Genomic DNA, 27,875 nt, shown 5'->3' with positions numbered 1-27,875 from the left:
TGTAAAATTGTTTCGTCAGTTAACAATGACATAACAGGGAGATAGTAACGTTTTCCTTGGCTTGCTGTTTTATTCTTTGCTGGATTTGTTTTTTTACTAAAGGAGGGCTGCTTTTTTTCTTTATTATTTTCTCAGCTGATACATGGGACTAATTTAGCAAATTATATACAGTTAGTTGCACTTTGTCTCAAGAAACTATTCAAATAAACATCTGAAAATTCAATTAGCTTAGAAATATAAGGTTGTGGTACATTAGGAGTTCAAGTTCCTGCTACTCTTAATGGCTTATGAGATAAATATATATATATATATATTACGCAAGCTTAAAAACAGCATTCCATCCCTTTCCAACATATACAGTCTGAATTACAGCAGCTTCTGATATATCTATATTATCATCAGGAGTTGAAATCAACCCAAGATTCTTTTAACTTGGTGAACTACAATAAGCAACTTGTCCTCTGCAAGCAGATTAAAAGCTAGAGTTCAATATGAAACAATATGAGCCGATATTCTAATACTGACTGTTGTAAAATATATGGGATAGTCAAGAAAACAGTATTCAGAAATATTTCATCTCTGAACATGCTGGATACTTTGCCATCAGCATTAGCTACCACCTCCCTCTTATTAGGAACTGGTGTATTTGATTCTAGGCCAGCGTGAAGGCCTGACAACATCTCATTTTCTAAGAAATAAAATACTGCACATTGGGAAATATGTGTCAATATTTAACCCATACAAATAACACTAATTTATCTTTACACTATTTTTCCCATAGAAAAACACTTTTTTCCATTCTTCAAAACTGCAGCTTTCCATTTTTAAACACATCACAGTTCCCGAATAAACAATCTCTGGTTTTTCTCTGCAGCTTTTAACCTGGGTATTGTTGCTTCCCATGGAATTCAATCTCAATCGGTTATGGATAGGTTATCAAAATAATCAGAATCCTGTCGACACAGGAAGAGGAATGGCCCTAAGTCAACAATCCTCATTTGTGACAGATTTCATGAAAACATTCCCCTACCTGCCTCCACACAATATGATGAAATAAAGGTGGCCAATATTATGACGCCACTTTTTAAAAAAAATTCAACTGCACAGTTTCTAGCACTTTCTGTATCCCCCAGAGCCATTCAGAGTAGGTAAAGGTAAAAGGCACCTTTCTGTGAAGAGATTGAGGCTTTTGTGAAGGACACTAATAAGGGTCTAAACAGGATCCAGAATCTGGCAAAGGCTTTATATCCTTACCTCAAATCAAACCTTATGTCACTGCCAAGTTTTTTCCTGCATTGCTTAGCTTGTTTAAATATGCCTTCAGTCCCCAGAAAATCGAGCTTCAGAGGAACAACCAGAAATCAGGTTTGGAGAAATATAAAGGACGGGGTAAATATGAACTGGATTAAGTATGTTTAAAAATCTGCTTGAAGAACAACTAAATATCAAATATCAAATCCAAAAGGCCTCTTTCTTCCTCTGCACTTAGAAGCGTGTTGTTTCCAGGAGAGAGCTGACTGATTAGAGAGAGTTCAGCTTACATCCCATCTCTGTGCAACATAGCAAAAAAGATATATTGTCCATTCCAAGTTGCTTGCCTTCCTGACATTGTTTCCCAACTGCCTTTCGCAGTCTGAAGTGCAGATCTTGAGGTAGGTGACTTTTGAGCTAGTAGTGCAAGAAGACATTATGAGACCAGCTCCCCATGCACACGGAAACGATAAATGCAGGTATATTCTGGATGGCCCCAGTTGCTGAGAACTCTTAGCTCCACCAGCTGGAAGGCTGCCTGCCTGTCTATATCCTGAGGATGGGAAAAGAAAAGAAAAGAAAAGAAAAGGTTGACTTTTAAAAATGGGACCCATAGAGAATGCTGGAGGATTGCTCCTTCAGCTTGGCCTAACTTAGTTCAAACGTCCATTTACTGCCTAGAGAACAGTAACATGTCTCTGATCAGTTAAAACAGGAATGTGTCACTTTTTCAGCCGTGGCTTTATTTTTACTTTTCTCCCTGGAGATGCTAGAAATATATTTGGTTACATAGTAAAGCCTGCATAGGACAGGGCCCTTTTTTGTATGATTTCCCTTAAGGGAAAAAGTGAGTGCCATTAAGTTCTTAAAAGTTTGATGTACACATTTTTTTAAAAAAATAAAAATGCTGAAAATTGATTGTGCAGTCTGGAAGTGTTGGGAGCCACAAATTGAAGGCAAGATGCAGGGTACATGCATTCAAATGTATAAACAAACTTTTTAAAGATGCCTCCACCAACAACCAATAGGAAAGGCCTTAAACATAATTCTAATTTGTTTCTATCATCTATAGAGATATAATAGAACTCTGCAAGCATTGACAAAAGGATACAAACTGCGTTCCTTCTTCCCCAGCCTGTGCAGACCAGTTAGCTTGGACTCATTACTGTCCTGAACAGAGTTAGTGGGGATCTAATCCTTCACATATGGAGAGTGCTGGGTGGTTAGTATGGGGCAGAACAGTAAAACGATCAATTTATTCACTGTATTATTAAGAGCTTATTGCATAGCCAGATGTTCAGACTCTATTTGGCATTTTTATCTTTTTATCGAGTCCTTCCCAAGGACCAGGGATAAGCAGATATGATGGTGTTAAAGGTTATTATTGTTTTAGTAGGAGCAGACTTGGGGTATGTCCCTTAAAACATCAGGAAAATCTATCTGCTGCCTTCATAATGGCTAATCCCTGGGTAGCTCTGGAGGTAATAACACAATGAGATCAAAACAGTTATACTTAAAAAACAAAAACTACTGTTATAATCCCTACATTTTATTGTTCTGTTCAAAACCTATTTCACAAACAGGTTCGTTATACAGGGAAGTCTGTATAAATAAAAGGGACATTAGCTTTATTTGCAAATCCATTCAGTACTGAATAAAAATGGCAAATAGGGTCCAATTTTCCTGCAGGCTCTGAAGCAGTGGTGGGATTCAATTTTTTTTACTACTGGTTCTGTGGGTGTGGCTTGGTGGGCGTGGCAGGGGAAGGATACTGTAAAATCTCCAGTCAGAGGTGGCATTTACCTGTTCTCCGAACTACTCAAAATTTCCGCTACCGGTTCTCCAGAACTGGTCAGAACCTGCTGAATACCACCTCTGGTCTGAAGCCCTTGATCTACACCTCCCTTCCCTCCCAGGTTTTAGTCCTTTTTCTTACCTGAAAATGAAATGTTTGGATAGGATCCCCATCTTGATTGTATGTGAACTTCCCAAGGAGGACGCCCTCTTGATGCCCTTCTTCCTCTAAGCCCTGAGCAAACAAGTGAGGATGGGGATAGGAAAGGAGAGAGCTGAAGCCATGAGGATTTTGGAAAAATCATGAGAGAAGCAGGCAAGGGATGCTCACAGCCACTTGTGTAGTTGGTGTGCCAAAATAAAACACACAGGTGGTAAGGCACATACAGGTAGTCCTCGACTTACAATAGTTCATTTAGTGATTGTTCAAAGTTACAATGGAACTGAAAAAAGTGACATGATGATTTTTCACACTTATGACCGTTATAGCATCCCCATGGTTACATGATTTATACTTGGATCTTGACAACTGACTCATATTTATGGCAGCTGCAGTTTCCCAGAGTCATGTGATCCTCACTTAACAAATTTATCACTTAGAGACATAAATTTTGGGCTCAGTTGTGGCCAAAAGTTGAAGACTACTTGTATAGAACCAACATAGCAAAAAGAGGTCTGGTCATTATAGACTTATAATCTCCCACCTCAAGTACTTGTCTGATTACAGAATTTCAGTCAATGCCAGACTCTTATATTGAGCAGTTCCTGAGCTGCTGCATGCACTCTAGCTGCCCTCAGCCTCTTTTCAGTATGTTTTGAATCATTTCCCCGGCATAGAAGTTTTTCCATACCCTTATGATAGTTTAGCAATAATAGTAAATCCAGCATCAGCAAGAGAGTTGTAATTTTCTCCCTGCAGCAATTTATATAAGCCATAAGACATCCTAATTTTGATGGATGACATTATGACATTTATTTCTCTTTTATTTAATTGTATTTATATTTTGTATTGTTTTACTGTATTCAATTTTTATTTTATTTTGGTTTTATTTAACTGTAGTTAAATTTTGTCTATTTCTTTACATAGATTAACTTGGGTCCAAAGTCACCCAGCTGGCTTCATACTTAGGGAGGACAAACATTTGGTTTCCTTGTTTCTATCTTGGTGTTTTAAAGCACCACAAAGTTTAACCATGCTTTATTGGAAAAGTCACAAGGGTTGAGTTCAAATGCTCAGTCATAAATCATTGTTTACATATCGCTTATTGTGCTAAGGTAATACCCAACAAGCTACATCATTCCTTAAACCTCCCCACAGAAAACCACATATCCAGTGTTTCTGACCACCTAGTTCAAAGCTATCTATGAATACAAGAACTGATGACTACAAATTAGACATTCACTAATTTAGAGTGAATACTGGAAGACTAGGGAAGTGCTAAAAACATTTTAAAATGAAACATATTCTCCCACTAGAATACAGAGTTGACAAATGTTAAAGATTATTTTTCAATCTTTTAGCAAAACTGGAAGCAGGAGAGAGGAGATTCCTATACAGAGAAAGTTCAGGAACTTCTACAATCCTTGACTGCCAATTAAACATGAGAGGAATTGCCTATTGTGGGTTGTGTCTTCCCTGTGATAGGGGAAAAAACATCTGCCCTTTACCAGGATGAGCTCACTATAATTTGCTGTTTCCTGCTATGTTGTCCAGACTTACAAAAACTGTGATGTCCTTGGGGGCGCTGGGAATGGTTCCACTGGGGGAAAGCGACTTGGAGATATGTTCTAGTGTCACAGCAGTGGGATGGATCCTGCTTGAAAGACGAATGACAGCAAAACCTTGGGAGCCTTGGAAGGCCCAGCAGTTTCCAGGATTGACATCTGGCTGTATCAAATGAGACAAACAAGAACGTGAGGTAAAAAGAGTAAATCCTTGTGTGCAGATTTATTTCTCTCAAGGCACATGAATACTCCATTCAATCAAAAGAAAGAATATCACAAACCCTGGGCAGTCTTTTGATAGAAATTCACAGATAAAAATTAATACTGGCCCTTATGAAATAACTATCTTATTCAAAATAAAAACTTAAAAGAATTTCAGCAAAAATCCCTCTAGAAGCATGTTTGGAGCTTTGCTCCCAGTGAAATAATAGGACAACATCCAAGTTTATCATTCCCTAAATGCTTTTTTTTAAAAAAGCCATGGGATTATTCTATCTCTATCAGGCAAAGGACTCCTTCCAACTTTCTTTAGTTTATAAATAACATGCTTCTTACCTTCTCGAATGACAAAGTAATTATGGATATCTCATGGTCATTACAATAAATGCTAGAGAAAGGAAGAACCATTCTCTTTGCTACAAAAACTTGTCTGCCCCCTCATGGGACAAAAGCCACAGGAAGTAAATTGGGTGACAAATAGGGGACATAAGCAAAATGGTGGAGAGTGAACAGGGAGTGGGGAGGGGAAAGACAGTGGTTCTATTGTTCTTTTGAAAATGAACCCATACCTGTAGAATTACTCTTGGAGACTGGGAGTGATACCACAATGGAATGCCAAAAAGGCTAAGAAGTGCAGTCTTGGTCTCATAGGTTTCTGAACACCGGGTGCTGATTACACTGGCCCCTATAATTAAAGTGAACAGATGAAGGTAAGTTGTGCACTGGGCTAATCTCCAAATCATTCTGTAAATGAGGAACTATAAATCTGGTATTAGATTATTAGTACATGTTTGTATACTTCATTCTTGGCAAAAAAAAATTTTTTTGCAGAGAATGAACCTGGAAGAAAAAGTTGCCAGCTTTTGGGAAGCAATAAGCCTGAAAATGCAGCATACTTTATGGACTTATGTCGTAACTTTAGAGAAAGAGGTTACAATATAATTGTACTTTTAAGTGCTGTGAAGAATATTGGAAGATACTTCTTTATAGTTTTATGTTTATAACCTTTTTCTACTTTCTCTCATTTCCTTGTACTTTTAGCTTTATCTATTATTTCTCCCTTTTCATTGTCCCTGTTTTAATTTAGTTGAATTAATTATTATTGCTCTTAATATATATGCGTGTATGTTTATGTACACAGAAACACACATAGCAAAAAAAATGCTCCCCAAATGTTTAAACCTATAGATGAAATTGATCAAAATAATTCTAGTTTCTTGATATGAAAACTGGAAACTTGTTGTGAAAGGTTTTTTTTTTTTGCTTTGGTATAACCTACCTCCAGATTCAAGTGCATAATCAACCATTCCAATGCGATCTTCACTGTAGCGCTTCAGGGCATCATTCACAATATGGTGAACTTGCTGAAACAAGAGAGCAAGACTGAATACAAGAAGATTTAAAGGGAAACAACTTATACAGGGTCACATTCTCTCAGGGTGATTGCCTGAGGGTCAGGTAAGAGCTGGAGTTGGAGTACAAAAAGCGATGGGACACATATTCTCTGAAACACTGTTTTCACTCTTCCAAGAAACAAGCTGCTTATAAACATCTGAAATCATCTATTTTTGTTTGTATAGAGTGTAAAAGGAACTGAAATTAAGCTGAGAGATATAAAGACTGCCAATTCCTGTGCTAACAGCCAGAAAATGCTTCACAAGTATTGCCCTTCTATAGGGTGAGAGATAAGGAAAGAATACTAGCCTCTCAAATTTGTGGCTTCAAGCCTGGGCAAGGAGGCCTTTCAGCAACGATAAGTCAAAACCTTTTGATACCAAGGCAAGGGGCGTATACCTCTATTTCTCCTACAAAAGCCAACAAAACAAAACTGCCTTCTTCATGCATCTGAGGTTAGTTTAAGAACACAGGAAAGGCTGCATAAAACATATTGTCTATCTGCAATGAATGGGATGAGTGAAGAGGTCAAGAGGAAAAATATAGAAGGCTAGCATCCCTCTCCCTGTTGCCCAATCTATTTATGATTGATAGCAGAATGCCACAAAATGATAGTTTAGAGCCATGGTAGTGCAGCTATTAGAATGCAATATCGCAGGCTAATTCTGATGATTGCCAACTCCCAGCAGTTAGGCAATTCGATTCTCATTGGCTCTAGGTTGACTCAGCCTTCCATCCTTCCGAGGTCAGTAAAATGAAGACCCAGACTGTTGGGGGCAGTAGGATGACTGTAAACTGTTTTAGAGAGGGCTGTAAAGCACTGTGAAACAGTATATAAGGGTAGGTGCTATTGCTAAGTGCTATTCATTCTAGAACTTAGCCATTCAGATAAAAACAGTGCAATTAATTCACAATATAAATCACAGAGCAGGTCTTTACAATATAGATTTGCACATGTGCAAAGAACATCTTGTATAAACAACATCCCTTTATTCAGTAGATATTAAATGATGTTCTTCGATTTATTGGGAAAGACATCCTCCTACCTCCTCAGTCACTCCTGTAATTCCTTCTTTATGAAGGGTGACCCCAACATCCTGCACAGACAATTCTTGGTCCTTCAAGATCTTGGCAAGGATCTTGTGCTCCAATTTGCGTAGCTGCTCCTGTAATTCTTCATGCTGGACAAAAGGTTTTCCAGTTTTGGACAGGAATTGGCTAAACCATGTCGGAAACTGAATTTCCACCTAAATCATTAAGAGAAGAACAAATTTGATAAACAGTTTATTCCTCCATCCTCACTTTTCATATCATGTCTGATTTTCTATCAAATGAGATAGAAAGTGTATTGTTTATTTCAGAAGAATCTCTGAATTATTGTGGACTTTTAAAAAGAACAGATCTTCCTTAATCTGATACCTTCTTAAAGGTGTTTAGTCTCATCATCTGTAGGAAATGTTTTTGTTGGCTGGGGATGTTGTCATGGACGGATCACTTTTTGATAATGTTTACAGCGATACCTGCTATAACTCACTGCAGGATTAGTTAATATGGTCTAAAACCAGGTACTCTAGAAAGTTTCCTAAATTTACTTGAGGATTTTCCTGCCTTTTCTGTAATACTGTTGAAGACCCGACTGATCTAGAAAACAAGGAGATGGTATGTTCAATTTATACTAGTGCTCCCAAGTGCCCTCTTCCTTCCAACAAAGTTTGAGTGGCACCTTGAATCATCAGAGAGTGAAGAGAAATAGGGCAGACATTTAGGGGGCAGGACCACAAGTGGAAGAAAATTTGGAACAAATTGATTTAAAAGTGGGAAACATATTAGGAATCTCACATCTTCTCGCATTTCCTTGATCTGCCCTGGAAGAGATTCCACTTGTCTTGACAATGCCTTCTGATGAGAACCTAAAGTCACAAGTTCCTTTTTCAGACTTGATAAATGTTCCTCCAGTTTGTCCATTTCCTTTCGGAAAGTATTCATTAGGCCTTCTTTTATGGAGCTTTGAAAGAGGAAAAAACAGAACAAACATTGAGGTGCTACTTATAATCCAATGCAAATAAAATGTATTTATCCACATTTTTCAACTGTGTTTATCAAAAGCTAGCTTAAGGATATGAACTTTTAAACCTTTTAATCCTCAAAGTATTGACAATTATGCAAACTGTGCCTTTAATCTTTAATAATAATATTGCACACAGTAAATGGAATCCTTGGACAATCTCACATCATAGCAAGGTAACAGTTGGAAAAACCCAATTTCAGTTTTGTTAATGAATTTTATGTCAGCTGGTCTGGGAGCTCTTGCTTATTGAACAACAAAGCAAAAATGTTTTAAATAAATGCATATAAAGTGTATCTAGCTTTTTGTGGATAGGCCATGTCTTCCATAGGCTATTGAATCCCAATTCCCAGAAATACTGATTGGATGGTTAACAATCCTGTAATTCAACAAAATACAAAGAAGCATTAACTCAAGAAAGCAGATACAAAATATGAGCAATCCCAATACTAAAATCAAATTTGGCTATGAATACACTTCTATTGCAAAGAATTGGAGGTCCTAATCCCCCTTTTTTAAAAAAAATCTAAATTTCCATGCACTGTATTATTGCATGTGTATTCTTTCAGCACTGCTTAGTATACATAGTAAACATAGCACAGAAACAAAAGTATCCTGCACAGATGCAATAGAAATGTTCCTGCTTACTGTGCTTTCTTGAAATGACCTGAGGAATTGTAACTGCACAGGCAGAAAAGTTAAGTCGGACCTCAGTTAAAATAATCACCTATTAATCATCATTCTAAACAGTTTGGGTAGAAATGCACTAAATTTTATGAGTGCTAAAAATGCTTTTTTAGAATAACAATTCCTGCAAGGTGTAAGAACATTCCATGACTCCTTTGTTCCTTTTCAACAGAAACAGGAACATGATTTGCTCATGGCGCTCGAATTACCTTTGCCACTGAGCTGTCTTCTCAAGTGTCTGGGTCTCCACCTCCTGTGGGAGAAATACCAGTTAGCACAGGCAAGATTTTGTATCAGTTATAAGCTTTCAAGTTTCTTAGAAATCTTAGGCAGATGATTAAAAGCCAAAATGAAACAAAACAAAAAAGGGTAAAAAAGAAAAAGAAAGGGAGAAGTGTGGTTGATCTGTGAGCCAGTTTTACACCAGTTCATGTTCCTAAATTACTTGTAGGACAGCTCTCTGACATGTATACCTGTTAGATATAGATTGTCAAATGTACGTTATTGTTGCATTTGGGATCTCCCGAAGCTGGCTGAAATGCTAGTAACCCAATAAGACTAGAGACTCTCTAGGGATTTAGGCTAAACCAGGAATGGACAACCTGAAGCTTTGGTGCCTCAAGACTATGAGTCCCATCTCCATATTGTACAGTCCCAGAGCATCCTCCTGCTTTAATGAATCAACATTTGCACTATATTTTCCCATTTTGAAGCAGAATAAGAAGAAACTTACTCTAAATGTAGGCTGAGAAAGAAAAACTCAAGTCTGCCATGCTTACTAAACAGGGTAGAAAATCTTCAGTCTTCCACAAGTATGTCATGAGTATCTGACTTCGTTTCACTAAACAGACCCACTGCAGTCCTTCCAATTCCCTCAACCACCAAGCCCCCCAAATATTGGGACAACCCAGAGGGACTGAATTTAAGATACTATTCGTTTTGGACTGTTGCCTTTAATAACAGTTGAACTATTTGTATAAATGGAAATTCCTTTTTCAGGATTAAGTCCGCTAAAATTCAGTGGTACATAGGATGGGAAAATGTAACTGATCGTGCCCAATAGTGTTGCCAGATGTTTCAAAAAGTTTTGAAAAACAGTTGTGAAATATTGACATAAAAGTTACATGCATAAACTCTATAGAGCAAGACAGGTTTTGTCATACCATTACATCTTGTCTACTTTAAAACAAACTCCAAGCAAATTCTACCTCAGAAGTCTGAGAGACTTTTTTCAGGAGATTGTCAAAATCGTTCTGCACCTGAGATCGGAAAGCATCCAACTTATTCTAAACAAAAGAAAAAAAAGGAACACAAATTAATGAATGGGGAAAATGCTGATTAAAAAAGTAAAGACGTTCTTTAAATTGAAGTAGTATTAAATTTTACTTGTTTCAAATTTCTTTAACATAAAAAAATGAATCCCTCTCACAAATGTAATTTTAAAGAGCAATCCTCTGTTCATCTAGACTCCAACTTTTTTCACATTACTATACACAGTTCTTATGCCAAAAACAGCAATATTTTCAGGTACCAGGAGCTTGTATGCATACACATTTTATGAAATGGTGGCAATCTTATTCTGAGTTCTTATGCAATTTCCGGTAATATCAGTGCAATCGTTAGCATTTCTTTATCTTGTGAAATTTTTGTCAAGTTTATTAAATGTTGAGATTCTGTCAATGCAAAATGTAGTGGCCCAAGAGCTCACCAGGGGCCGTTGGTAGGATTGGTAGGATTAGATTATACTTACATTCTGGGCCCTGCATTGGCTCCTATTAGCTTCCAGGTACAATTTCAAATGCTAGCTGTAGCCTATAAAGACCCTCATAGCTCAGCCCCAAGTTACTTGGAGGACTAAATCTCTCCCCTGAAATTGGCTCAACCATTTTGATTAAGCCAGAAGAAACAATTAATTGTTTGCCATTTGGTGAAAGTCAAGGGGGCTGAAGGCTGGAAGCATTTTTGTTGGTCAGGCCAGCCCTCTGGTATGACCTCTTGTTGGAGATTTACTTATTGTAGCTCTGACACTGTTCCCTTTCCAGAAGTTGAAGATGGAATTCTTCCAGAGGGTATTTGAACCATCTCATCACTTAGTGGTTTAGGTATTTTAGGTATTTGTTGTTTTTGTATTATATACCTCATATTTTATTTTATGGTATGCTACCAAGTGTCTGTTTAGAACAGATTATGATAGAATAGAACTGCGATGTTTGATAAGCTTCTACTTAGGGTCCCATATTTTGAGATTGGAGATTAACATTCTTTGAGCTATTAGTGGCTCTAGTTCACCATAATTCAAGTTTTTACAGTGCACCTTTCCTTTAGTCCCAACTGGCCTCCTTGCTCCCTGACCTGGAGATGAAGATCTATGTCTGAGCCAAGCTTCTCTCTCATGGCCGCCTCTTGCTGAGTCATCATCTTATCCAGAAGCACCAGGATATCCTCATGTGACAGGGTGGCACCTTCTGTGTTCTTTCTTTTCTGGAATTCTAGCATAGAAGCTGCAGCTTCCAGGGTCTCAAAACGTCTTTCCAGTGCCTGGAGCCGAGACAAAGCCTGTTGCTGGGCCTTTTAATCAAGAGACAATATGAAAGAAAAAAGAATGAAGTTTCATCCAGAGCTTAATAATCTCAAGAACTGAATTATGCAGAATGTTCTGTGTGAACTGCAGCCAATGAAAAAAGTAGAAACACTCGTAGACTACAGTGAAAGGAATACTTTTTTTGCTCATTACATTGGTTTCCAGGTTGCTCCGATATGTAGCACAAAGACCTGGAATAATTTTTATGATTCACTTTAAATTATGAATTATTTTATATTATATTAACATTTACGTTGAGATGTATAGAAGTATTTACAGTATTAGCATCTCTCCTCTTTCTCTCTCTCTCTCCCCCACCCCACCCCCCCGGGCTGGTTTTTTCTGGATTGCAGTCTCTGCGCTCAGTCACCTGAGCCCTTATCATCTACATTTGGATTACTGCAATATGCTCTACATGGGGCTACCATTGAAGAGCATTTGGAAACTACAACTGGCGCAGAGTATGATGGCATGGGTAGTTCTTGGGCCCCTAAGGTGGCTTGTGTTACACCACTGCTCCATGAGCTGCATTGGTTGCTTATTTGCTTCAGAGTACACTTCAGGGTTTGGTTATTACCTTTAAAGCCCTGAATGGTACAGGACCAGATTACTTCATGAACTATCTCATCCCAATGGCCTTGCCTGCCTATCCATGCTGTCAGAAGGGGCATGCTGCAGGCCTGTCAGCAAAGGAAATTTCAGCTGGCGTGGTCCAGGAGAGCTGCCTTCTCTGCTTGGCTCCGGCCCGTTGGAACATCCTGCTCCCGGAGGTGAGATCAGCTCCTACCCTCCTGACCTTCTGTAAGGGCTTGAAGACCTGGCTTTGCCAGTTGACTTGGGGACCCAACGGGGGAGCATCACACTGGAAGTGGTTGATGAATTAAGAATCTCCCCTCCTCTCCCCCCACTCATCCTGTTGCCTATCCATCTTTTAACTGTAAATTTACTTTGGATTGTAATTTATTGCTTTTAGAAATAGTTATATAAAATGTTTATATTTTATGGTTTTATGGCTTTTAACATTGTAAGCTGCCCAGAAGAACTTTAAAACAAGATGGACAGCAAACAAATGTGATAACAAATTTAAGACCCACATTCCTCACCAATTTATACATATGTTTGTTTGATATTGATATCATGCTGCACATTGTTATTGCTTATTGAAGATGTATTAAATAGTTAACATTTGTGGGATAATCTTGTAGATCAAATCAATATTATAAATTGTAAATAGAAGGATTTGAAGCTGAGATTATATTCCTTGCCTAAGACCGTGTAATAAGTTCATGGCAAAAACAATATACAAACTAGGGCCTTCCTAACTCAATTTTTTTAGCCATTACATACCACCTTTCAGTCTGAAAGAACCTACCAAAATAGGTTAAGCTGGTTAAGTGTCTGTGCTTCATTTATGACATGAAGAAATCCTCTTAAAGCACTGTCCAATTCTGAGCAAATATGAGAATTTTACAATAGGTGATACCAAAAAATGAATATTCCCTACAAATACCCCTCTAAATCCACATAATACACACCTCAGAAAATACAGCAGTCTCTCCCATTTCTTGGCCCTTCTTGGTACCAGAGGGAAATAATTTCACTGTTCCCCAAGAAAACATAGAAGGTTGAAGCCCAAAGGGATAAAAATACCAGGCACCTAAAATAATTAGAAAAGTAAAATAATCAAATAAAAAATGATAAAGGATAATTGCCGAGTATATTCCAGAAGATTCTAAACATGAAGGCTGGCAGATTGTATTAAATGAAACTCAAGATATTGACAAACATAATTCTAGAGTTCAGTGTTACATTCCATATTTTAAAGTTCTCATTTGTTTTTAGGACCATGCTCTCAGAAAGATAACACACAAAATCATATTTCTAGAAGAGAATAGTCAGAAAAATATCAGATATTGAAAGAACTAATGTTGTTACCAGCAACAACATAAAGCTCCTTTTATTATCATATTTCTGATATACCATACATGCTGGCTGGGGAATTCTGGGAGTTGAAGTCCCTGCATCTAAAAGTTGCTAAGGCTGAGAAACACTGCTATACGGATGTAATTCTTCAAAGCATTTTTTTTTTAAAAAATTTTCTGGTCTTCCAAGGAAAGTGACTCTAGCCATTAGGTATAGCTCTTCAGCAGTTATTAGGGATATGGTCTGATCAAATGGAACTGTGGTTGGAATTGGAAAGGATATATAACATAGAAGGAAGAAGCCATATATAGAAGTATAGAAGCCCTAAAAATACCTTCAATAGTGTTAGCACCAACCACACTGGGAAGAAAAGCAGAACTCTGAGCCCTTCTGAGTTCAGCTTCCAGTTGTATCAGGGAAACACCAAAGCCCTATAATACTTAAGAAATGGGCCCGGAATTCCTTTCACAAATATTCTCAGCTGGATCCTGAGACTCATTCCCACATGTCTTTCTCAAAGAAGAAGCCAACAATTTAAAAAGGGCTAATCTTTTAAAAGTCACTCGATAGAATGAAGATATAATAAGACCCCGACAATTGATTCATATTATTACAGAGTAGCATTAGTTTCAACAACGTTAACTATATCTCTGAAGCCAAGCTAAGAATCTCTAAGTGCTTATCTGAAAGAGTGACAAGTGGACTCACTCGATTCCAGATCTGTACCAATAAACAGTTTTTATCTCATTTTGTTTGGGAAAAGTCACTACTTGAGTGGAATGCTTTCCTGAGAACAAGAACTGTATTGGGGGAGGAAAGACTTCCCAATTCTTCCTGGTCACTGTTTTCCTAATTAAAATTTTCCAGCTGAGTTTATCTGCTTAAATGTCATGAAAGAAACCACAAATTCTCCTACCCAGAGGTACATTTTTTAAAATAGAGGAAGCGATTTTTAACAGAAAAAAACAGGAGTGCATTAAAAAGATGTTTCCCTCCCCCCATTTTTTCCCTTCCTTTCTCAACGGTTGCACAATGTAAGGCAAAAGTCTGCAGAAAGAATCACATGTTGAAATATAAGATCTACAATAAGACTATTTTCAGAGTGATGTCATCTCATACTTTCTAAGAGGTACAGACAAAGGCAAACGTGAAACTCACCATAACCAACACAGCTCAGGAGCAAAAGCAGAAGGATAAACAACAACATCTTCTTCAACACTGGATAGCTCCTGGGCCCCAAACAACAGAAGAGAGAGAACAAACTGTTAATACAAGACAAAATCAAACATTATAAGCAAAGCAGTGCTGCCTCAGCTTGCCAATGAAAGTAGAACATGTAACGTGAACCTCAATGAAATGAGGTTTACACCCCAATTTCATATTATTGACATGACGATGCCATATCGTAAGTGCTATAGTTAATATTGGAAAATAATCAAAATAGATAGACCTGGTTCACATATTGTAGTGTGTTGTTTACTTAACAATACATATAATATTCTAAGCTATAGCCACAGATTACTAATTATAATGGCTAGGTTCATCCAACCAGCTAAATGTGCAATGTGTTTATGAATGTATAGTCTGCTTGTGGTTTTTTTTTTTTACTTAATGCATAGGGTAGATTCAGCTAATGTAGTATGGTTTATAAACTGCATGGAATATGGTTCAGATTATATGAATCCAGGCAATCATGGTTTATTGGTGAAAAATTATTTAGCAAAACGTGCAAGCCCAATCATCAACCACAGTAGAGTTGGACCACTTCAAACTTTTAAGTCTATCACACAGCTCTTAAACATCTGCTGTTGGATTGTGCATATTATAAGCGTCTAGTTTGTTGGATAGTTATTAAATGAAACAGAGCTGTAGCAGAAAAATACACACACATTCTAAAATGCTGGTGAATTTGGGGATACTCTAAGCAGTGCACCTGCAGGAATTTCTTCTATTCCCCCCTTTTTCAGTTACTTTTCCAATCCATCCAGGAATCAAAGTTAGCCATGTCTCTTTATATTTCAAATTCTATTCCCACTAACCGTGTTAAAATGAAGACATCCAAGAGAGAGGCTGTAGTTGTTAGACGATACCACATGGTTCCCATCCACCAGTATAACAAACCAAACAGCCGTCCTGCAAAAAAAAAACAGAACAACTTTTAAATGAGCAACAGCTCAGCCTTTTTCCCCATCTCTTCCATTTCTTTACAGCTGAATTTCTCAGAAGCTGTACTTGCACATTCAATAGTAGAAATGGTAGTTTACAAAAACCCACAAGACATTATTAATTACACATATGCCCCTTGATTCTCAATGATTCTGGACAATTTAAAAATTATTCAAAACATTAAATACAAATTTTCCAAGTTGAATTGCATTCTTGGACAAATTAATCTTAAATTAAAATTTCTCCAGATGCTTGATCCTAAGCCTCTGGCCATCTCTTAATATAATTCCCTATATCCCTTCCAAATGAACATTTTCAGCATTATTTTGAAGAAATCCATATCAGATAAGTTAGCACTGAAAATGCAGTAGAGAGATATAGACACTGCTATATAGCTTCCTTTGTTAACATGTGTAATAATTAATCAAATTTCTAACAAGTCTTTTCCATTTACCTGGGGCTAAAAGCACCAGCCAAGTAAAGGACCCTACTTTGGAGAAGATACTCTTGAACCCAAAATTGGATGTATTCTGGTCCATGGAAGAACCACCTGCAAGAAGCAGAGACAGTTTTGTCAGCTAACAAGTCATCATTAGTTCTTTCTTTCTTTCTTTCTTTCTTTCTTTCTTTCTTTCTTTCTTTCTTTCTTTCTTTCTTTCTTTCTTTCTTTCTTTCTTTTTTCTTTCTTTCCTCCCTTCCCTTGCCTTGCTTTGCCTTGCCTTGTCTGCCCCAGTTTGACAGTGACCCACAAACAATTTCCAAAGACACGTCTGTATGTTATAGCCTTTATTCCAACATCCACCTTACCCTAAGCTTAACAGATAAAGGTGCTCTTAAGGTATCAATTTCCCCTACATCCCACCTCAAAGCATTGCATGCAGTTAATAGAGAGCACAGCTGATGCACACTTCACACACTGTGGCAAGAATGAAGGCAAATATATGTTTCCCAGGATAACATTGCAGGGTCCAATCTGGGTCAGTCACTAGGACCAGAGATGTAGTCTTTCGAACTTTCAGACTCGTGCTGGAGCCCATCCTCGGGGAACTACTCTCCAGCAGAGAGAGTTAATTAAAGCTACCCTCTGCTTTGGTCAATTCAGTGTGTAGTATAAATATAAATATATACGGGCACCATATAAATACCACAGACCGAATAGACCAAAACACATTTTCTGCTAGAGAGAAGTTCCCTGAGGATGGCTCCAACATAAGCCTGAAAGCTCGGAAGACTAAATCTCTTGTTCTGGTCACTGACCCAGATTGGATCCTATGGTAAGAATCTTGCAAAGCCAGGAATTGGCCAAATTGGATCTAGTGGTTTCCTCCAGTTACTTTATCGATCTAAAGCAGAAATAAAATATTAACAGCTGTACTGTTTTGGTAGCTGAGTTGGTCTGACTTATGAAAGGAGGTTGCAGACATAGTTGTTAATCTTTCCCTTGTATAAATTAAACTCATCCTCTGCCAATTGTATGGAGATAATAACTATTGATACTGTCTCTGCATTACCAAACGGAAGATCAGTTTTTCTCCAGCTGTTTTTTTAAAAAACAAACTGAAAAATATTATAATGTCCTTATTTGTGTTAAAAAAAGTAACAGACAAGCAACTTCTCTGTGATGAGTGGAATAACAAAGATCTGTGGTGGAACCAAAAATCAGTTTTAAGTACGCACAGCCTTGAGGCAAACTTTAATACGTGCAGTTCAAGGAGTTCATCAGGCCTTTTGTTAGCTGATGGCTTACTTTAGTTTATCAAGCCAACCAGTTTTTGCTGTAAATGTAAATGATATTAATAAATTCTATCCCCAATGTTTTTCCTCCAGGAGTCCCGCCTGATTGCTTAGGCGCACAGCACTTCCGAATACCTGTGTAGTCATCCTCAGAGGAATAACCAGATGAAGAACCGTAAGTGTCATATGTCCTCCTGTCTCCTAATCCATTGATTTTCTTATTGGATTCGATGCCCCCTGTACCTCTTCTCCGTGAAAGATCCTCACCTGACCATAGATTTTAAAAAATATTTTAAAAATAAACTCAATCATTTTTTTATACATTTCTTACCAAAAACTTGAATGAAACTAGATACGATGAGCTTTAGAAAATTAAGCATGCCATTTAGTGAAAATTGCAGGAGAGCTTGAAGATTAACTCCCTTGTGCCTTGAGTTTATTTTTTGAATTCTACCCTCCTTTTCATATCCATGTTTAATACTTGTTGTTGATGATGCAGGTGATGGATTACATCACCATCAAGAGCTACAGTATTTTATATTAATTGATTAGATGTTTGAGAATTTCACCAGCCAGCTTCCCTTGAATAGTCTTGCTTTTGCTGGATTTTCAGCACGTCCCAACCCAATTCTCCCTCAGTCGCCTTTAATATTGTCTTGCATTCAAAACCCCAACGACTAATTCAGAGAAGATCATGCATGGCCTTTCAGGTATTGCTATACTTTAACTTTCATCAGCCAGAACAATATTCCAAAATCATTTGGCTGATATCCATGGTACCAGTTGAAAAAATGATACAATGTCAAAAATATATTGACAGCATACAACAAATAAAGATTGAATGAACTCTCTGAAGCATTCTGTATAAATAGAGTAAGTGACAACAAAGGAGCTCGAGAGATCTCAAAGGCCAACAGATTTACTCCAAATGTAGTCTTCCAATAGCATCAAATTGGAAATAGGTTCAAGCCCCATGTAGGCGAGATGATGCAGAAGTATATTCTAACTTGGGTATGAATTATGCTAACTACAGACCAGAGTTAATTGAAAGATTAGATAACAGGTGAAAAACAATTGGGGATCTGTACAATGACTATGCAGAGCCAATAAGAATGAAAAGCTTATGTGGTCCTACAGATATTGTGGATGCCAATTCTCATCGGCCTCAACTGGAATTCCTAGTCTAGTTCAAAAACATATGAAGGTTTATGAATTTCCAGTTTGTTGCTTTGCATTTTATATTAATTTCTCCCAAACAAGTGCCTGGCATATATTTTAGAACATGCAAGCCAGAACATTTCAGAGAAATACTTACTCCAATAAGAACTGCTTTCCAATGGCTCATCAAAGACTGCATTACTTTTAAGAGAAAATCCTCTGTCATCAGTTAGGTAAGACTCATTAATGACAGACTCACTGTAGTAGGAGGTAGTATGGGGAGCAGAACTGATCCCTAGGCTAGGTGTAGGGGAGAGACGTTTCACACTGCTTGGTTTCCTTCTCAGGGTTCGACTACAGGAGAAGAAATGGCATATTGATAAGCTAGTACATGGTTAGATGAAGAACATGAACATGTATATGCATTTGTACACATGCATAAATGCTGTTATTTAGAATTAGCACCAGTAAACTCCTACCAATTTATAGAATCCACATCCCTAAGCGTAGTATAAATAGTAGTATACCTGTTTTGTGGTTATCTTGTTTTCTTATTAATTGTAAAGCCATTATTTTGTATTTAGGGTTTTCTGCTATGTAACTCCATACTCAGTATTTGAACAACATTCTACATAAGATTTGTGTGATGTTGCAGCTGCTGTTCTTTGCAAGAGATCAATGACTCATTGTAACCTGCTAGCTTTGGAATTAATAGAACAATCCTTTGGATGCTCTCCAAACATTGGCACTTTTGGGGTGAATTTTCGACCACACTCCAAGGAGAGAATAAAATAGCAGAAGCTGTTTTTTCGGAGTATAATATTTTTCTTTAAAGTTCCTGGGTATGGAAGAAGTGGGAGTAATACAGACAGATGGTAACATCCTTTTTATTTCTTTAACCAAACATTTCTTTAACCAAACGGAGGCAATGCACCAACAGAGAAAATACTCAGCCTACTCTCTTTCCTGCCTGCTAATTCTGCAACAACAATTGCTGTCCGATGTGGTTAGAGCTGTTTATGAGGAAGCAAGAAACAGAGCTGAAGTGGTTAGTAAAACTCTGGCAAATCACATCACAGGGAAATCTTGCCATTAGTGGCAATGCCTTCTTTGTTGATTGTTCAAAAGTCAGATATGATTTGCTGCAGCTAATATTTTTCCTCCTACAAATTACACTTTTTAAAAGTGAATATTTTTCTACCTGTAAGGATTGCAGCAGTGTCGCAGGCATGATGTCACTAGACTGGACAAAGTCAAAATCTTTGATCCTTCTTCTCATTGTTTGAGGGGAGAGTGCTGTATTTTTTAAAATAATGTACTAGGTTTCCTAGAGCCCCGTTTTAAAGTCATTCTCCCTGAGGCCTCTCTTCCAAAAATTGCAGCTCACAATTTTTTCAGGGTTATTCTGAAGAGTAAGGGGGCTGTAAAAATGGGTTGCGAAGGGTGACATGAGCTTAACAGGCTGCTTATTTTTCAGTTTCTACTAAGAAGCAATTAAAATTTCCAACTGATCAAGGGGGGAGCCTCCCCCCCATATTTCATTATGGCTACTTGTAAGTTAAGCAAGTATTTGTGCATTTTTGTACTAAAACTAGCTCTCTGAGATGAAAAAAATAATAATTATACATCCAAATTTGGCTTCTCCCTATGGCACCAACACTCTTCTGTGCCTCTATCTACAGCTCCATTTATTAAACTGAACATGTAGTTATGGTTTTCCATTGTCATTAGTTGTTCCCACCAAGAAAATTCTAGATTATGACAAAGAAATTGCCTAATAATGTAACATTTTCATGAGAAAATATTTGTTTTTCTTCATTTACAATTCTCATTGCTATTTCAAATGGAACATAGTGGCATGAACATGGGCCATAATAATCAGTTCTTATGATATCAGCAATGACAACTAATTTAACTCTCCTGCTGTAGTACGTACAATATTTATCTATTTCTTTTTCCTTTCTCTTTTTAAAGAATCAAAGTATCTAATGGGAATGGGAGCTTTCCAGCCACTTAATGTAGCCTTCCCTATTCTGGTGACTATAGGAGTACTGGGCTATAACTTCACAACTACAACTAAGTCAGTCCAACTACAGATTGAATTAAATGAAAATTAAAGAATGGTAACCCAACCAGATTGGGGAAAGTGGTTTAAAAAAAACCTTGCATATTAAAATTAATTACATACTGGCTATTTGTGTACTACAACTACTGTACTGAAATGGGCTATGAAGTGCCAGATGTAAAAAGAAAATATTGAAAAGTCTTAAAATACCCATTATTTGTAAATGTAGAAGGGACAAAGCAAATTGAGAAGCTGCTTGGTGCAAGCTTTAATGGTGCACTTTGTTCTATTTAGAGCCAGAGTCATCCTTGCTGCTACTTCACAATCCATTCATAACAGCTACTATTAACACAAGACAAATCATCAGTAATATACAAGAAAATCTCTTTATAATAAAATTGAGACAGAATTGTATCAATACAAAAATCAAAGCCTGCTAAAATGAAAGTTTGTGAATTCAATCTGAGCTTGGTTGAGTTCTATATTAATATTGAGACAACTGTGAATATACTACAGTTCAAAATACCTCATCCTATTTCCACTTCATGCCACAGACCCCTTTCTATTCTACTGCCTTTTAAATATTTTGAATTATAGTGCTAATAATCACGGGAATTGTATCTGACATTGATAATGGATAACACAAGGATCCTAAACTTTTTAAACAGGGGGCCAATTCACGGTCCCTCAGATTGTTTGGTGGTTGGACCGGCTGGGTGGGTGAGGCTAGGTGGTCATGTGGGCCCAATTCTGGCTGGCAGACTGGTAATGGAGGCCAGGGAAGCCAAAAATGGAACATGCGGAGGCCTCGGGAGGCCAAAAACGGGCCCATCTTTGGCGTTCCCGGCCTGCAGAAGGCAGGTGTGGGCTGGCGGGTAGGTGGTGCAATGTGGGCGGGCAGCCTTGTGGTCCTGCAGGCTGTAGTTTGAGGACCCCTGTGATAACAAGTTGGGGATGATGGAACAATAACAAGTATAAAAAGCAGTAATAATGAACTAATTTTACCACTCAAAAGATGAAGAAACCGTATAACTATAACCCTATAATTTCATTGAGGACTACATCAGGGTTGTGTTTGACCCTGGGGGGCCAGGGGGCATGGCCAGCTCAATGTCACTCATCAAGGCTCCGTTTTTGACCTCCTGTAGCTCTCTGCTAGCAAAAACAGAGCTTGGGAAGGCCACACACAGCCTTCCTGCACTCCTTTTCTCTGGCAGAAGCACTGCGGGCTGGTTCTTCAGTTTCCAGGACAGGCCCACAGGCCAGACCTAAGCACTTCACAGGCCAGATCTAATCCAGCCCCCAGGCCTTGAATTTGACATAGCATCGGGGTGGGCTTCAAATGATTTAACAATTGGTTCTCTGCCCAGTTTCTGGGTGGGCATGGCCATGGTGGGCGTGGCCTAGTTGGGTTCCTGCACCACCCTGGTTGTGAAAACGGGCCACGGGGGAGTTAGATCTGGCCCTCCAGAGGGGCTCTGGAACTTCTGGGAGGCCTGTTTTTTGCCCTCCCCAAGCCTCCAGCATGGGCCCTGCACTTACCTGAGATCCAAAATGGGCCATGTGGGGACTCCTGGGAGGGGCGGGGTGGGCAGGGCCAGCCAGAGGTGGGATTTGCCATTATGCTGAACTGGCCATAAAATTAAAATCCGGTTTTCCTGAACCAGTGTGAACCAGTAGCAGCCCACCCCTGCATAGCATACGTGGAAGAGTCTCCTTCTTCCTTCCTTCCCACTTACCTGTTTGAATTTTCTATAAACAGGGGCTGAGGTTCACTTAGTAGAGAACTTCCTCCACCGATCCTACTGCTGCCAGTATCCTCACTTTGATAACTACGAAGAGTCCCACCAATGCGTTGGCTTCGTCGAGACATGACCAAAAAAGAGCCGCCTCCACAGTTGTGTCAAAGTTCTTAGAGGAAGCAGCACAAAGAAAACATTAGGACTTACATCAGCTATAAGTATTATACAGATTGAAGAGTTTTACTGAATCCAGAAGAAAAGTTCACAAAGGCTAGCATTCTTTCTCCTATTGACCAAGCCAATTTCTTTATAAAGGTTACTTAAATGAAATAAGTACTGAAATCTTGCTATTGCTCATATTCCACTTTTCTGATCTGGACATCAGAATCCTTAGCAAAACTGAGTTCCAAGAATCTCAGCTAACGTGTTCCAGAGTGCACCATTGTTCTAATGTATATTGCTCTTAGATAGGGAAGTTCCCTTTATCTGAAGTAACTAATTTATATACTACTAAAGCTCCCATTGTCATGACATTTAATTAGGGAAATTGGTGAATCATAGGGCAACAATTTTTGAGCTAAGTTACTCAAATAGGCTAACTTACAGAAAGTGTCCAAACACTTGACCTGTGTGTCTTGAGAGGATGAAATATGGGGAAACTGTGGCTGCTTCAGTGCTGCTGGCTGCTGCTGAGCTGTGGTTACAAGACTTTCATTTTCAACATGTTGTGACAGTTTCCCAGCCAGTCTTGAAATCCCTCATTCCTTCCCCCACCCAGCAGCCCTTTACCTATGGAAAGGAGTGGGAAAGGCCCCATACACCCTTCCTGGCACATGCCGTTGTCATGTGGGGTCAAGCAGTGCCACACACCCCGCCATGTGTCTTCTCCAACCTGCACCACCCCGTGTGTTCCCAGATCCATGTAGCATCTCTTGGGCACTCTCATAGCCCACACACCCTTCCCAACTTCCCTTCGTACCATCTCTGATTTGAAAGCACCTTATGTCCACTCTAGGCACTCCCAGGCAACCTTCCCAACCCATGCCACAACCCCACATACCATGCCTGATTGCTATGGCACCTCTCTCACACCTGTTATCCCCTTTCATTCTTCTTGACACATGCACAAAAACACTGCGCCCTTCTTGATCCACATAGACTTCTTACACACTCCCAAGGCACAGTTGCATAGGTACTTTCCAAATCTATGCTATCCATCCATGCCCATGTTACCAACGTGGCATCTCTGGTGCACACCCACATAATTTCCTAATCCGCATGATGCCTCTCACATACTTTCATATATAATTCCTTACCTGCACCTCATTCCCCTCACTAGCGACAGCAATTTACTTGCCTGCTGGACTTGCAACTTCCTGCTGGCTTCCCCATTGACTTTCTTTCTGCAAACTTCTTACAAACAAAGTAAATGGGAGATTTGGCAAAAATTCTTGGGAGGGAAAGGAGAAAGTTTTCTGCTACTTTTTGAAGTAGTTGTCAACCTACAAGGAGATTCAATAGGAAAGCCAGCAGGAAGTCAGAAGTTGCTCTCACTCCCACTGCTTCTTTGCCCACCTGTAGTCATTCTGTTTCTGTCTAGGTAAGCAAATACCTCTGAAACAATGACCCAGCAGGGCATGGATTGTCTGGTGGTTACTAAGACTGTGAAGAGCCAGTTTGGTTAAGAGCCAGTTTGGTGTCATGGTTAAGATATCAGACTAAAAACTGGGAGACTGTAAATCAGGGGTGTCAAACTCACGGCCCATGGGCCAGATGTGTCATGCACTGGCCACGCCCACCCATTTTAACAAAGGGGGGGAAGTTGCAATATACCACATGACAACAATGTGTCGTCACACGTTTGATACCCTTGCCGTAAGTTCTAGACCTGCTTTAGGCAAGAAGCTAGCTGAGCGACTTGGACCAGTTACTGACTTTCAGCCCTTAGAATCAAGCAATGGTAAATCATTACCAAAATCTTGCCAAGAGAAGTGCAGAGATTAGTCCAGATGGTCACCAAGAATCAATGCTGACTTGAAGGAAAAATAATCCATACCATTGCAAGTCATTTGAAAGAAATCCTTTAAAATTGTGATAGAGCCAATGAAGTAACTCATTTTGAAATATCCAGGCAGACTTGAGTGACTACTTCAAATGTTGCCGCAGTCATCTGCACATTCTTAGATTCAGGTAGATGTAGGTAAATTGGTAAATAAACAAAAACAAAAAGAATGGCAAATTACTTCAGTATTATCACCAACAAACCAGCATGACTGTGTTTGTATCCATTTATCAGGATCTCAGCTTGATTTGAGGATTTATTTTTCTTCATTTCTTTTCTCTATCAAAAGACCCTGGGGACTAATACCTAATGCTCTTGCACTGAACTATCCTGCAGGGTCACCTTCCAATTGCCACTGCATGTGAGCTCAATTTACAGCCCGTTGATGGATTCATGAGATACTCCCATCAGAGTATCATGAACAAAATGCCTCTTGGCTGGAAACAGTCGAGCTTTCAGGCAAGGCAAAATATAGTTCATATCGCAGCCAAGACAAGGCTGGTCTGGAACTGAGTCAAGTACCACCCCCAACAGCAACAGCAACAACTATATTTATACAGCATCAGTCACCCTGCAGATTTGCTGCTGAGATGGGAAAAAACCCAAATAGCAGAATCAAGACGACCTTGTGCCTATACTTCACTTCTAACTCATATAATTAAACAATAGCCACCTCCCTCTCTGTTCATTGCCACAAGCAAATCAGGTCAGAAGTCTGCTTGCTGGCAATTGTTTATCAACATTTGCATCATTAATCCTCTAATTATAAGTCTATCATGCCTCAGCCTGCATTTCTACTCTTACAACACAACTGTTCTCCTGGGAAATGTTTCCAATGTTCAGCAAGTCAAATGACATGCATCTTACAAGAGGGTTTCCCTTGCTTGGTCATAAGCCATGCTGCTGCCATTCTCCACGCCCCCTCCTGTTCTTCGTTATTTCCAATATTCTACCTGGATTGCAAAATTCCAGACCAGATTCTCTAACCTTGGCTATCTTGGAGATATGTGGATTTCAAATGGGAAATTCTGGGAATTAAAATCCATTACATCTTGTTAAGGCTGAGAAATATTGCTCTGGACCATCACTATATCAAAGCAAAAAACTCTTGCCTTATCCCTCTCTGCTACCTTAGTGGTGATCAGGATTTTATAGCCCAAATTTAGTAGCTAGTTGTTATCGCTAGTAGCTATAATTACAGCTAGTAGCTATAATTGTTGTTATAGCACCTATTCCTTCTCATAATTTTACACCTCTCCACATAAATATGTAGGAAGCAAAGAACAAAATCAAAGAAAATTTGTACCAAATTCCCAAGAGTAAAAGAAAATACAAATGCCTCTTTTCATCTCAATTAGGATGCACATTGATCCCTAGGCAGCTCAAATCAAATCAAGTATGTTACCCCAGGAGACAAGCTGGCCTCCTTTCCTTCACATCATCCATTCTTCTCCCACTTTCCCCTTAACTTTTATGCTTCGATTTCTGAGAAAGAAAACTACTGAGACGCTATAGAACAAAACCTACCCTACTGTTTTCAACAACAAGGTCAATTGCTAAAATGGAAGAATGGTTCTAAAGAAGACAAATTTGAAAGTGTGCAGAAATTCAAACTGCATTTTGATTCTGTCTTGTATTCACAAGGTGGTGTTTCAAGATGCTCCCACTTTCAGTTTTGAAACCCCTCCCCTCATATGAGAATAACAGTTGTCATCTGTTTTAGTACTTGAGCTGCACCATGTACATTTTTTGGTCTAAAGAAAACAAGTTATGTGGTTCAAGAATGCCAGTTAAAATTGCATAAATCAGCATATATATTTAATTATTTGGAGTATTTTTTGCTGAGACTACATCAGAGGGCTCTTGAGAGGCGAAAATCAGTGGGCTAAAAGTGATACATAATATGTCACCCCTAATCTCCTGGGAGTTTCAGTAACACTAAATCCCACATTTTCTTTCAGTGGCTTAAAACATGATTATTTCTCTGCATTTCCCTGAAAACAAAGTAATTCTTCCCTCGCAACAATAATCCCGCAAAATAGGTTAGACCGAGCTGTCAATGAGCCAAGATCATCTTTAAGAGGAATTTGAATCTAGGTCTCTCCAGGATAGGATTTCCAAATTAGGAGGCGTGATTTCTCCTCCCACCGGCAAATTCTCCTCCCTCCTTCTCTTTATAAATTAAACATGCCTAGAAATTTAACCCCATGCGTCGCTCCTTCAAACCCACCACCACTTCTCAATTTACCAATATTAAGAAAGGCCAGGAGGCACGAAAGAAAATAAAGGTTCAGACAGCAGTGAAACTGTCAAACCATTTCCGTTGTTTCCCTTACAGCAGATCGAGCGGTCTGTGCCGTTTCTCCTCGATCCACGCGGCTGCCTTGCACTTTTCGACGGCAACCACGTTTGTTACACAACTTGCAAATCCATGTACGGAAACTTGGATCCTGACCAGCCTGCCTTAGGATCGGGGCGTATCTATTTCGCTCGCTGTCTCCTCCCACCCTCCTTTTCCCGGTCGCTCCTCTTTATTATCTCCGAGGAAAACTTCCAAGCTGCAGCTGGCTCTCCGCTTTTTAAGGACGGCAGCAAACGCAGCGTCCGCTTGCCGGAAGGAAGCGAAAGCAGCGGAGCCTGATTTAAAAATAATAATAAGCAGTCGCATTTCCAGAAAGGTAGCAGAAACGCGGCAGAAATCTTCCAAGACGCCTCAAGGGGGGAAAAAAAAAAGAGAGAGCGGTAGGGAAGACGGAGCGCAACAAAACGTGGGGCAAGCTCCATCATCCCCACCCAAGATGTGGGAGATAGGATCTGTAATCCCTACCAACAATCTGGAAGGGGACCGGGCAGGAAATGGCTCACACCGCCTGGGATGTTTTGAAAGTGGGAAATAGCTCGGGCACCGCAAAAGCGGACGGAGAGCTGGGGGAAGATCCCATAGAGCTACAGCACAGCCCAGAGGAAGGAGGAGGAGGGAGGAGGCGGGAAGAAAAGAAGAAAAGGAAGAAATATTCTGCCATTAGTCTTTTGCCTTTTTCTCTCCTTTAAGCCCACGGAGTTACCTTTCACAACGGCTTCGGAAGAGAGACGCACAAAAGAAATCCAAACAAAAACACGAGAAGCCCTCCCACAAATTCAAAGAGGTGCCGGACTTTCTCCTCAGCAGGCGAAGTTAGGGGCTTTCTAAGTGAGTTGATGAATCGCCGTTGGCAGCTCGAAGCCTCGGCAAGCGCCCCGCGCGCCAACAATAGAGCCTGACGGGGCTCTTCTCCAAGCGCCTGCCGTGCGCCTGTCAAACCAACCTC

At 39.2% G+C, this 27,875-nt stretch overlaps 1 protein-coding gene across 3 annotated transcripts; it reads right to left on the bottom strand.

Moving 5' to 3' along the window:
* Positions 1 to 1,224: 1,224 nt before the first annotated feature.
* Positions 1,225 to 27,875, bottom strand: SUN2 (Sad1 and UNC84 domain containing 2). Of its 3 annotated transcripts, none has more exons than XM_026696346.2 (18): positions 27,633 to 27,875; positions 22,503 to 22,674; positions 18,856 to 19,052; positions 17,676 to 17,807; positions 16,261 to 16,356; positions 15,680 to 15,773; positions 14,799 to 14,869; positions 13,253 to 13,374; positions 11,489 to 11,704; positions 10,345 to 10,422; positions 9,346 to 9,389; positions 8,224 to 8,389; positions 7,431 to 7,631; positions 6,269 to 6,353; positions 5,559 to 5,674; positions 4,766 to 4,933; positions 3,188 to 3,280; positions 1,225 to 1,804 (listed from the first exon to the last, which is right to left on the bottom strand). In XM_026696346.2, exons 2-18 carry the CDS (start codon positions 22,634 to 22,636, stop codon positions 1,688 to 1,690), a joined length of 2,130 nt encoding a protein of 709 aa, XP_026552131.1. In that variant the 5' UTR covers positions 22,637 to 22,674; positions 27,633 to 27,875; the 3' UTR covers positions 1,225 to 1,687. The 3 variants fall into 3 exon arrangements, with proteins under 3 accessions (XP_026552131.1, XP_087790916.1, XP_026552141.1); XM_087934790.1 differs by having other exon boundaries at positions 1,325 to 1,804; positions 10,363 to 10,422; positions 27,633 to 27,853; XM_026696356.2 differs by lacking the exon at positions 27,633 to 27,875 and adding an exon at positions 26,816 to 26,837 and having other exon boundaries at positions 1,325 to 1,804.

Source organism: Pseudonaja textilis, chromosome 5 (assembly GCF_049901715.1).
Source record: "Pseudonaja textilis isolate UNSWEBS1 chromosome 5, rPseTex1.2, whole genome shotgun sequence".
Classification (NCBI taxonomy): Eukaryota; Metazoa; Chordata; class Lepidosauria; order Squamata; family Elapidae; genus Pseudonaja; species Pseudonaja textilis.
This window is presented reverse-complemented; position numbering and strand designations above follow the sequence as displayed.